The following is a 12,001-nucleotide window of genomic DNA, read 5'->3' as shown; positions in this document are numbered from 1 at the left end:
CATATTGGTCTTTGGGTTGCTAACTGTTGATTTTCCTCCACAGATACTCCTGACCAGCCGAATTCGTCCATCGTTATGTGTGTTGCTCAGGTTTATTATCACTGCCTTATATGACATGAAATGTGTTACTTTGCTGCAGAACATAGCGCAATTTGAGAAGATAACATCGGTAGGGCAAGATCAAAATCATTTGCAAAATACCCAAGTTGTGAAAAGCTGCTTTAGTAGCACCTAGAATCACTTGCAAACATCGGTCAAAGCAGAATTAGATCCCAAAATTTGTCACTACTTTAGGAGAGCTGATGGCTGAAAACAAAAAGCTGGAAACATCAAAGGGTTGGTATCCAGAAAAGGTATTTAATTGAACATGAAAGTAACCAGGTGAATGTTTTCCTGATTATGCGATAAACAATGTTGACCATTCAGATAAAAAACTAAAAATTGATTAACACAAATATAAATCAAGAAATTCACACATAATTGAAACGACAGTCTTGCTGATCCATAATAGTAACCTGTATAGTGCTCCTGCAGAAGGTAGTAGATTGAGTGGTGGAAGGAAGAAGATCTCTGTTTCACTGGTCTTCAATTTTCTCTATTTATATTTACACAAACAAACACGGACAGTTAAAAAAAAGTTATAACAGAAATTATGGGGTTAAAGGCCTGGGAACCAGATGTCTCAAAATAAATTCAAGAGACAAGGGTTAACAGGATAAAGTTACATTACTTGGAAGAATATTAATTTAGGTGTCTTCCAAATTCAGAAGAATGTTGCCGGGCCTGTGGGATTGAGTTATAAGGAGAGACTGTTTAGACTGGGAATGTTTTCCATAGACCGTAGGAGGCTGAGGTTTGACCTTACTAAGGTTTACAAAATCAAGAGGGGCACAGATATGATTAATTGTCAGTCATTTTTCCCAGGGCATGCAAGTCTAAAAATAGAAGAGAGTATGTTTAAAGTGACAGGGAACATGAGATGCAATTTCCAACACCACCCCCTCCCCAACAGATGGTGGTGGGTGTAATGAATGAGCTGCCAGTGGTGGTAGAGGTGGATAGAATTACAATGTTTAAAAACATACAGACAGGTGTAAATATATGAAGGGTTCAGAAGTATATGGGCCAAATGCTTGCAAATGAGACTTGCTCATAAAATGTGCAGGTTGGCCTGTTTCTGTGCTGACTCTATGAATGGACCTATTTATATCCAATTTCTTTCAAAGGTGACTTCAATTATAAAAGTCACGGCAGAAATGCCAGAAACAACCATCAGGTCAGATTATATCTTTGAAGTAAAACATTTGCAAGAGTTCCTGCACAAATTTGAAAAACAAAACTGGTATTGGATCAAGGACAGGTTTTGCCAAAATTAATACAGGTCGACCTTCACTAATCCGGCACCATTGGGATCTGAGGAGTGCCGGATTAGGGAAAATGCCTAATTACAGAAGGATCACATTAAGCAATAGCTAACTCCCTCATCATACCTTTAAAATACTTTATACTTTATTGTCACTAAACAATTGATTCTAGAACGTCCAATCATCACAGTGATATTTGATTCTGTGCTTCCCGCTCCCTGGATTACAAATTGATAGTAAATATTAAAAATTCAAATTATACATCTTAAATAGAAAACAGAAAAATGGAAAGTAAAGTAGTGCAAAAAAAATGAGAGGCAGGTCCGGATATTTGGAGGGTACGGCCCAGATCCGGGTCAGGATCTATTCAGCAGTCTTATCACAGTCGGAAGGAAGCTGTTCCCAAATTTGGCTGTACGAGTCTTCAAGCTCCTGAGCCTTCTCCCAGAGGGAAGAGGGACGAAAAGTGTGTTGGCTGGGTGGGTCGTGTCCTTGTTTATCCTGGCAGCACTGTTCCGACAGCGTGTGGTGTAAGGTGAGTCCAAGGATGGAAGATTGGTTTGTGTGATGTGCTGCACCGTGTTCACGATCTTCTGCAGCTTCTTTCGGTCTTGGACAGGACAACTTCCATACCAGGTTGTGATGCACCCTAGAAGAATGCTTTCTAAGGTGCATCTATAAAAATTAGTGAGGGTTTTAGGGGACAGGCCAAATTTCTTTAGTTTTCTCAGGAAGTAAAGGCGCTGGTGGGCCTTCTTGGCAGTGAACTCTGCTTGGTTGGACCAAGTCAGGTCATTTCTATGTAAAATATCATGTTTGTATTTGTATGTCAAATATCATGCAAATCAGCAGCAAGTGAAATTTTAATAAAGTAATATACTATACAGGCACAGATAAAATAAAGGGTACAGGTAAATGTACAGAAATTAACTTATACAGAAAAGTTGAGCACTTCCGCTTCTAAAGTGAGACGTTTAATATACCTTCAAGCAAAGTTACATATCTGCAAGTGTGGGGTTGTCAGGATCATCAACATCTTCATCTTGAAAAATGAGTGAAGCCTCAGGAACTGGTGCTGAAACTGGCACAACAGTTTTTTCAAAAACTGTTGATGGTGGCAGCACATCTGGGTGAGCAGAAGTTGATGGCACTGGATTTTGAAGTGTTAGCTCCCCTGTTGCACTTTTTCTAGCAATCTTTTGAACATATCTTCCAAGGTAAGCTGTTCCATATATTTTGGTCTCTCTCTGATTAGCTTATCCTGTAGCATATAAACACTCATTATTTCTTGCTCAATTATAAAACATTGTTGGTCTAATCCTTTCAACAATTCACCTGTCAACTTAATTAGCCTGTCAATGGAAAGTCTCTCTGCTAGCAAAGCCACATGATCTCTCGATGCCTTATACCCTGTTGGCGATTCTGCATCTGCTGTTGTTAGTGTACTTCTTGGTGTACATCTCCAATACAAAGCAGTCTCATCAGCATTGTACACCTGCTCGGGGCTTAATTTTTCATCGGAGACTAACTTGGAGAACTCATCAACAAACTCTGCTGCTGCTTCCTTGTCTGCTGAACATTTTTCACCACATACTGCACGAAACTGTAAGCCGTGACGCTGCTTGAACCGATGAAGCCAGCCTTCACTATAGTCACACTCATAATCTAGTCCTAGTTCTTCATGAAACATTTTTGCTTGTTCCTTCACCATATCTCCAGATTGTTCAACACCTTCACTTACACGAAGATTAAACCATGTTATCAGCACTTTATCTCTTCTTATATCAACTGTACCTCTTCCTAGAGATGCTGCCTGGCCTGCTGCGTTCACCAGCAACTTTGATGTGTGTTGCTTGAATTTCCAGCATCTGCAGAATTCCTGTTGTTTATCAGCACCTTATCTAGTTCCGAATTTCTTCCATCTTTCATTGTTTTTCTCACGCACATCTGTTTCTTTCAGCCACTATCAGCAAAAAAAAATGTAGCAGTTTTTCTTTGTTTCTTTATGTCGTACACTGTGGAAGACCCAATGTTGTAACACTCGCACAAGCTTTTCACCGATACACCACTGTCCAGTTTTTTTCAAGAGTTCAACCTTATCTTTAAAGGATAATGTGCGGTGTTACCGCTTTACAGCACGAGGTGCATTTCCTTTGTTCACTGGGGCCATAATTGGGGCTAAAAAAGAGCCAATGATATTAACAAATGCAGGAAAACAAGCAGGGATCGTCTGTCTGTGCTTACAAGAACGCGCCAACACGTGAACAGATCTAGCGCAACCAAAACAATGCGCAGTAAATTTGAAATTACAGTTGCGCGGAAAATTTGAAATCAGTGCCGGATTATCGAAGGAACCAGATTACAGGTAGTCAGACTGGTGAAGGTTGACTGTACTTGCAAATTAAGATGAATGAAGAAAATATGAAAGCATAATCCCCAGTTATGCTCCCACTCTGAACTTTAGGGATAAGTGATGATGACACTGTAGAATGATGAAACGCTCCTCTAAATTTTAAATTTTTGACTCAGGAATCATTCCTTCAGATTGTAAAGATGCTCACATTGGTCTGCTTCTGAAGAAGGCAAGGTCAAAGGTCAAAGCAAATTTATCAAGGTAAATATTTTCACCACATACAACCCTGAGATTCATTTTCTTGCTGGCATACTCAGTAAATCTAAGAACCTTAATTGAATCAATGAAAGACAACACCCAACAGGGTGGACAAACGACAAATGTGCAAAAGACAACAAACTGTGCAAATATAAAACAGAAAAAAATACAACAAATAAATAAGCAATTAATATTGAGAACATGAGATGAAGCGTCCTTGAAGTGAGTCCTTAGGTTGCAGGAACAGTTCAGTGATGGGGTAAATGGAGTTGAATGAAGTTATTCCCACTGGTTCAAGAGCCTGATGGCTGAAGGGTAATAACTTCCTGAACCTAGTAGTGTGAGTACCTTCTTCCTGATGGCAGCAACATGAAGAGAGCATGACCTGGGGTGGGGGTCCTTAATGATGAATGCCACTTTCCTTTGACAACACTGTGTAGATGTGCTCAATGGTGGGGAAGGCTTTACCCGTGATGGACTGGGTGGTATCCACAACATTTTGTAGGATTTTCTATTCCAGGACATTGGTGTTTCCATACCAAGCTGTGATGCATCCAGTCACTATCTTCTCCACTGCACATATATAGAAGTTTGTCAAAGTTTCAGATGACATACCAAATCTTCACAAATTTCTAAGGAAGTAGAGGCGCTGGCATGCTTTCTTCACAATTTAACTTGCGTACGTGCTAGGCTCAGAACAGTTCCTCTGAGTGATAACACTGAGGAATTTATTCCTTTGATGAGGACTGGCTCGTGGACCTCCAGTTTCCTCCTTCTGAACTCAACAATCAGCTCCTTGCTCTTGCTGACATTGCGTGAGAGCTTTGTCATTGTGGCCCCACTCAGCTAGACCTTTGATCTCTCTCCAAAATGCTGATTTGTCACCATCCTTGATCCATCCAATGACAGTGGTGTCGTCAGCAAACTTAAATATGGCATTGGAACCTTGCTCAGCCACGGTCACAAGTGTAAAGTGAGTAGAGCAGGGCAGCTAAGCACACAGCCCTGTGATGATGGAATTTCTGGGGGAGATATTGCTGCCATTCCAAACTGACTGGCTGAGTAGGGGAAAATCAAATAATTCCACAGACCTGTTAGTTTAACAGATGATGTCAGGACATCCCTGAAGACTTCAGTTGAACACCTCGCCATTTTCAAAATGCAGGAGGCAAAATAAGCTCAAGCCTGAAGAATTTGATTAGGTGGCTAAAGTGGCCAGATGTCAGTGTATGTAAATGAACTTCAAGAAGAGAAATAACTATCTCTCAGAAAAACTGTAGCTGAAGATTTTTAACTTGAATTGGAAGGTTTTTTAATGAATAAACTGGAAAAATGGCTGTGTGATGGAAGATAAGAATAGTGACAATTTGTAGACACTCCGTAATCAGTCTGTGATAAGAGGCTCCTATGAAGTTATAAGTAGCTCAAAAAATAAGATAAACACAAATACCTGTTTTTTTTAAAATCAATGAGTAAACACAGGCAGCAATATTAGCTGTGTTGATGAAGTACTTTATTAATAATTAAGTGATTGCTCAAAGTCTGTTTAATGGATTTCAATGTAGACAAATACAGAATCTTTCAATTCAGAATGAAAAAGAAACAGCACTTTCTAAACAGGCGAAAAAACAAACAGAAGCAGTTTAGTCTGAAGAGATTTGGAGCGCTTGTATGGAAATTAAAATATGTCAAGAACAGGCGAAGAAAATGAAGTATTTCATAGAATTCTAGTCTCTATAGTCAGAAGACAGGAGTGTAAGAAGGAAGAAAATAGTCTATAATTTTACAAGCTGTAATTATACAACGCTTGGAGTACTGTGAGCAGCTTCAGGTTACCACAGCTGAGTAAAGATATATTGTGGTTTTGGAAAGCTTTACTCACCAGGTAAAATAACGAAAGGTTACAGAATCACAGGAGGCATTCATTAGAAGTAGTACAGATGCAGCCCGACAGGTCCAAGACCCCACCTGACAGCTGGTGCCATCAATGGGGAGCGTGAATATTTTCCCTGTAACTTCTTGGATTTCCTCTGGGTGCTTTGGTTTCCTCCCACGTCCCACTGGTTGGGTAATATCCACTATAAGTTGTCCCTATTGCGTAGGTGAGTGGTAGAATCTTGGGGTTAGGAAATGTAAGGAGAAGGAAAATAAATGGGATTATGTACAAATGTGTACTTAAGGCACTCATTTGCACATAAAAGGCCTGGTTTCATACTGTACAATATGCATTTCAGAAGACCCATCCTGGTCTCAGCATGCAAGTGCAATTATGAAGAAAGCATGGCAGCATCTCTACTTCTTTGGAGGTTTGCCAAGATTTGGCATGTCATCTAAAACTTTGACAAACTTCTATAAATGTGGAATGGAGAGTCTACTGACTGGCTACAACACAACCGGGAATGGAAACATTAATGCCCTTGTACAGGAAAAACCTCCAACAAGGGATATGGCACAGGCCATTATGAATAAAGCCCTCTACATGGGCACATCTACATGGAGCACTGTTGCAAGAAAGCCACATCCATTATGAAGGATCCTCACCATCTCTTCTTGCAGCTGCCATCAGGAAGGTGGTACTGTTCGCACTGAGCTGGACTCACTCTCAAGGTCTCTCGATCTCATGCTTTCGATATTCATTGCTCACTTACAGTATTTATAATTTTTTCCTCTTTTTTGTATTTGCAGCTTGTTTTTTTTGTACGTTAGTTGTCCACCCTGTTGGATGCAGTCTTTCATTGATCCCAATGTGTTTCTGTTATTTACTGTTATTACCAGCAAGGAAATGAATCTCAGGGTTGTATATAGTGACATATATGTACTTTAATATGTACTTTGATTACTTGAACTTTGAGACGCTGGAAATCCACAGCAACACTCAAAATGCTGCAGGAACTCAGCAGGTCAGGCAGCATCTGTGGAGAGGAGTAAACCATCGACGTTTCAGGCCGAAAACCTTCATCAGTACGAGGCTGGTTCTCGTTATGTGCTGTGTCCACAAACTCTCTGCAGTTTCTTATGGTCATGCACAGAGCAGTTACTATACCAAGCCATTATGCGTCTATATAGAGTGGTTTCGATGGTGCAATGGTCCCATGTAGTAGCCTATTAGTAATGCAGTTCTGGCTTATTGCATTTCTGATTAGTAGCAGACACTGCCCATAACCAAATGAACTTGATACACATCTGCACAATTTATGGTAAAAAAAAGGCAAGATGAAAAGTATAGTGGTTTTGAATTGTTTTATGTGTTGGGTGCTATTTGAACTCTTCAGATAAAATATCACACAGCATGGATGAAAATGCCAGACTTGCACAACCAGCAGCCACAAGGCACAAAACTGTCAGAGGACAGCTTGAGCAAACAGAAAACCAGCAAATAGAAAGGCCGGGCAGCAACTAAAGAAAGGAACAAGATTAAATACCTTTCAGAAAAGTCATCAAAGTCAGTCAGGAGGTCACATATCCTGAGCCCACTCCGAGCTGCCTTTGAAGAATACACCGGACCAATTCCCTTCTTTGTGGTGCCCAGGCTGCAAAATAAGAAAGAAATAAGTTCCATTTTGTTTGATTAATCAGTCTCTAATTATTTCCAACAACTGATAAGTAACCAATTGGCAAATATTCCAATATTTTGTAAATTACACAAATTATATTTATTCCTCTAGCCCCATCACAACACATAAAGAATGGTTGAAATTAAAACAGGACCTGATCTTACGGTATGATTTTAAAGGCTAACACCATGACCAGCAAGAAACACACTGCAGTTTTCCAACATCATCATTAGCGGCCTTCGTTAATAAGCCGCCTAGTGATAGAACCAACTTTAGTCACTACAGTCAGCCACAAAGGGTACAGCAATGTATTGGTTAAGACTCCTGAAATAGAACAGTTATGCTACTGATCTAAAGATGCAAGTTGAAATCTCTCTGCTGGGAAATTTAATTCAGGTAATTAAATAATCCTGATAGAAGCTGTTGACTCCCCCCACCACCCCCAACTCTGGGGATTTTTCTATGGTAATAAGCTCGACTAAGCAGCACATCAACACACGGAGGTGTTGCCAATCCTCAGCAATGGCCTGCACTTACCAAGCTGGTTGGAATGCAACCCCGAGTCCCTCACTGGGCCCGACGGCTCAGCAGTAGCCTCACAACCCTCTTCATACCAAGCTGTGAGTGATTTACTGCTGTGAGAGCACCAGGGAATGGCACAGGTTCACATCAGGTTCCTGGCACACTGGAGTCAACTCTCTTGGTACACATTCTATAATGACCCCTCTTAGCCCCGATTCCATTAGCACTTTCATCCAGGGAGTGCAGCCGAGTGCTAAAGGCAGCACCAGCATGCATTACAAAGAATTGTAACTAGACACCTGGAGTTCATAATGTAATATTAGGCAGATTCAAACTTCTGATATAAAAGGAAAATAATGTATGAAAATGTTTAGTTGAAAATATAGCAAAGATATTAAGGGGAAGCTAGTGGATGGAGTGGATCTGGACTTTCTAAAGACACAAAATACAGTGAAAATGAAGTTGTGTACTGTAGTGTATGTTCTATGGGTATGAAGCGGATTGGTTAAAGAACAAAGCAATAGGATTAAAGAGATCTTTTTATGATGGAAGGCTTTCATTACTGTACGAGTATAAGTCCTATTCCAAAAAGAATTATCTAGTACTGTCCTCATTTGATATAAAAGCTAAGTATCCTGTCTCTTTCTCTCTCATACTAAATAAACATAAAAGAGAAATTCAAGAGAATGTCTAAGGTTTAAATTCAGTATACCTATGAGCTATTTAAAATTAATAAACAGAACACTGAATGGGAAGATTTATCTGGTTGTAATTATATTCCTCCCTTTGAGTTATATAGAAAAATAAAGCAGAACGAGACAGATGTAAACGGGAATTATATCAGTTATTCCGGATCTCTGACACTGGTTGCAAGTTTGTGTGCAATGCCACAGTAGATCAGCTAATCTACTTGTCACATCGTGGGAAATGGAATATTATTGTCACATGCACTGAGATACAGGGAAAAGCTTGATCTGCATGCTGTTCATACAGATCAAATCATTACACAGTTCATTGAGTTAGAACAAGGCAAAACTATAACAATGCAAAATAAAATGCAACAGCAACAGAGAAAGTGCAGTGCAGGTAAATAAGATCATTATGAGGTAGATTGTGAGGTCAAGTCTTTCTTGCCATACTAGGAAACCATTTCAATAGTCGTAAAACTGTGGGGTAGAAGCTATCCTTGAATTTGCTGGTATGTGGTTTCAGGCTTTTCTATCTTCTGCCCAATGGAAGAGGGGAGAAGAGCAAATGTTGGGGTGTCCAGGGTTTTTGATTATGCTGACTTGTTTACTGAGACAGCCAGAAGTACAGACAGAATCCATTAAGGAGAAGCTAGCCAAAACACAGTTTTTACTATACAATTGACAAACTTTAAATGCAAAACATTTACAGTTAAAACCAAGAAATATTAAATCTGTTTTCCTGCAATTCATTCTGCTCTTAACAAGGTTTTCGATTGGCTAATGTTCAATATAGTTTAAGCCTTTGCAGTTTGAAAAAAAAATCATTAACCAAGGTGAGAAGAAATGCTTGGTGTATACCTTAACAGTTAAAAGATTACTAACACTATCTGTTTACCAAATAGCAAACACTTGTCAAGAACCTGCCCAAGCACCGAGGGGAACTGCACTCTTAAATGGTGCAACATTTTGTATTCCCGAATGTGATTAAAAGAGCTCCCCTACAATTTATTGAATTCCATTTCAGAAAATGTTGTACAAAATCTACATAAAAAGGGGGGGAAAAGTCAGAAGCCTTACTTTTTTCCAGCTTGTAGTTGCCTCTGCTGTTCCTGAGCACCATCAGCAGCTTGGTGGAAATCAAATACTATAAAAACAAAGGGATAAATAATTGATAATGCTGATAATTAATAATTGATGTAGTATGTAAATTATCCAAAGTCTTACTGGATAATCATCAGTCCAACAAATCAGAATCAAAGCTTCTGCAAATGCTTTACAAGTAGGAAATTAAAAAAGGCAATTTTCTCGTAAACTGTGGAAATTGGCACATTGTCACTATTCACACCCATATTATATGCAAGAAAATAGAAGAACTTAGCTGTGCCTTGATGTTCATTACTGCCCAGAGTCATTAGTAATCTTTCACACATGGTTCACGTCATGATCACTAATATAACAAGATAGCTTTAGCATTTTTAACCACGCAATTCACTTCATTGACTTTCGCAATTTGATGGAAATCACTTCAAACAACTTCTCTCAGAGATTATTTTATCCTGGTGAACTAATTTTAATAAGGTTTGCAACAATTACAAGCTGGCTACATAGCCACAGATCCAACTTGCCATAGAGTTGTACAGCACAGAAAAAGGCCCAACTCATCCATGCAAACCACAGAGTCTTTCGAGCTAGTCTCATTTTCCTGCGTGTGGTCAATATCCTTCTAAACCTATCCTGTGTACGTACCTATGCAAATATCCTTTAAGCAGTGTTAACTGTACCTGCCTCTACCACTTCCTATGACACCACCTTGCAGAACAAATATAGGTCAGGACGTGGAAAGCTCCCTGAGATGGTGTTGCAAGTAGCTGACGAAACTGTTCAAGAAAAGAGCATATGGGATCCTAGATATTGCCAATACATGCAGGGAAAATATGGTAAATGATAAAACACTATTAAGACTTGAGCTGAAGTATAGGTATCCAGTTCTGGAAATCATACTTTAGAAAATCCGTAGAGAGTAGATTAATCCACCTCCCTGAGTAGAAGATCCTGCCACTCAGGTCTTCTTTAAAATTCACCCCCACCCCCCGCGCAACCTTAAACCTACTCTCTCTGGTTTTTGACTTGCTACCCTGGGGGAGAAAACCCATCTCAAACCCTGCAGTGAAAGTTGAGCAAACTCAGAAAACCCAGAGCTACAGAAATGTCAACAGAAACTCCAAAGACCTCATCACTGGGACAGGAATGATCTTTAAAGATGGCCACCTGTGGACAACTTGAAAGTCTGGCCCAGGACAGAGGACTCTGGCGAGTTGCCGTCAAGAGCCTATTCCCCAGTAGGGGTGATGGGCTAAAAACAAAATCCTGGGAAAAAGACTGCGATAATCCATTTGATCCGAGTCCCAATTTGTCTCATCAATTTGTTAAAAGAGAAGGAGGACTAAACTGAAACATGATATTTATTTAACAGGCACAGAATTAAAACCCATGCAATAGCAATGGATGTTATAAGAGTTTTAAAAAAGCAAATTCTAATAAAGCACAATGACATTGACCACTTGAGAGAGTCTATTAATAGTTTTGTTTTCCTGGGCCAGTTGAGACTTATAGGCTAAAAGAACTTATTATCAACAGGAGGAATTTAAGTACCTTTCCCACTCACCACCACACTCTAACACACTGGTTTCAAATTTGGATTGAATATGATAAATGTTCATGGAAGGAAAATTTAACAGCACTAAAATAGCTCATTAAACTAAAATATAATCAGTGCATCCAATAACCATAGCTTTTATTAAAAGTTTTATGCAGCAAAGGTAAACATAAAAATAATGCTAATTTTATTATTATTGATAAAATAATAATTTAATGATTTCCCTTACCAATATGAGCTCTGTCTGAAATGATTAATCTGTTCTCCCAACCTTCAAGACCTGAAGATGAACATAAAGTTATACAACTTTCTAAACCAGCACACAGAGTCGATTAGTTATGCCCACAACCACAAAGATGATTTTGGATGTAGGAGAAATATTGGTCAGGATGTGGAAAGCTCCCTGTTGTTCCCTGAGATGGTGTTGCTAAAAGTTGATGAGGCTGTTTAAGAAAACATATGGGATCCTAGATGTTGCTAATACAGGCAGGGAGTACGAAGTATGAAAAATATTGTAAATGATAAAATAGTGTTAGACCTCAAGCTGAAATATGGGCATTCAGATCTGGAAATAACACTTTAGAAAAACTGTAGAGAGTAGATTT

At 39.3% G+C, this 12,001-nt stretch overlaps 1 protein-coding gene across 2 annotated transcripts in view; it reads right to left on the bottom strand.

Annotated features, from left to right (window-relative positions):
* Positions 1 to 12,001, bottom strand: part of adss2 (adenylosuccinate synthase 2) — a 129,772-nt gene that overhangs the window by 39,547 nt on the left and 78,224 nt on the right. For both annotated transcript variants that reach the window (XM_063055498.1, XM_063055497.1), the window contains exons 4-6: positions 11,626 to 11,676; positions 9,818 to 9,884; positions 7,398 to 7,505 (exon numbers count right to left, since the gene is read on the bottom strand). In XM_063055498.1, coding sequence (XP_062911568.1) covers positions 7,398 to 7,505; positions 9,818 to 9,884; positions 11,626 to 11,676 — 226 coding nt within the window. The remainder of the gene's footprint in view (positions 1 to 7,397; positions 7,506 to 9,817; positions 9,885 to 11,625; positions 11,677 to 12,001) is intronic.

This window comes from Mobula hypostoma, chromosome 8, assembly GCF_963921235.1.
Source record: "Mobula hypostoma chromosome 8, sMobHyp1.1, whole genome shotgun sequence".
NCBI classification, from domain to species: Eukaryota; Metazoa; Chordata; class Chondrichthyes; order Myliobatiformes; family Myliobatidae; genus Mobula; species Mobula hypostoma.
Note: the sequence above shows the minus strand (reverse complement) of the source record. Positions and strands in the feature narration are given on the sequence as shown.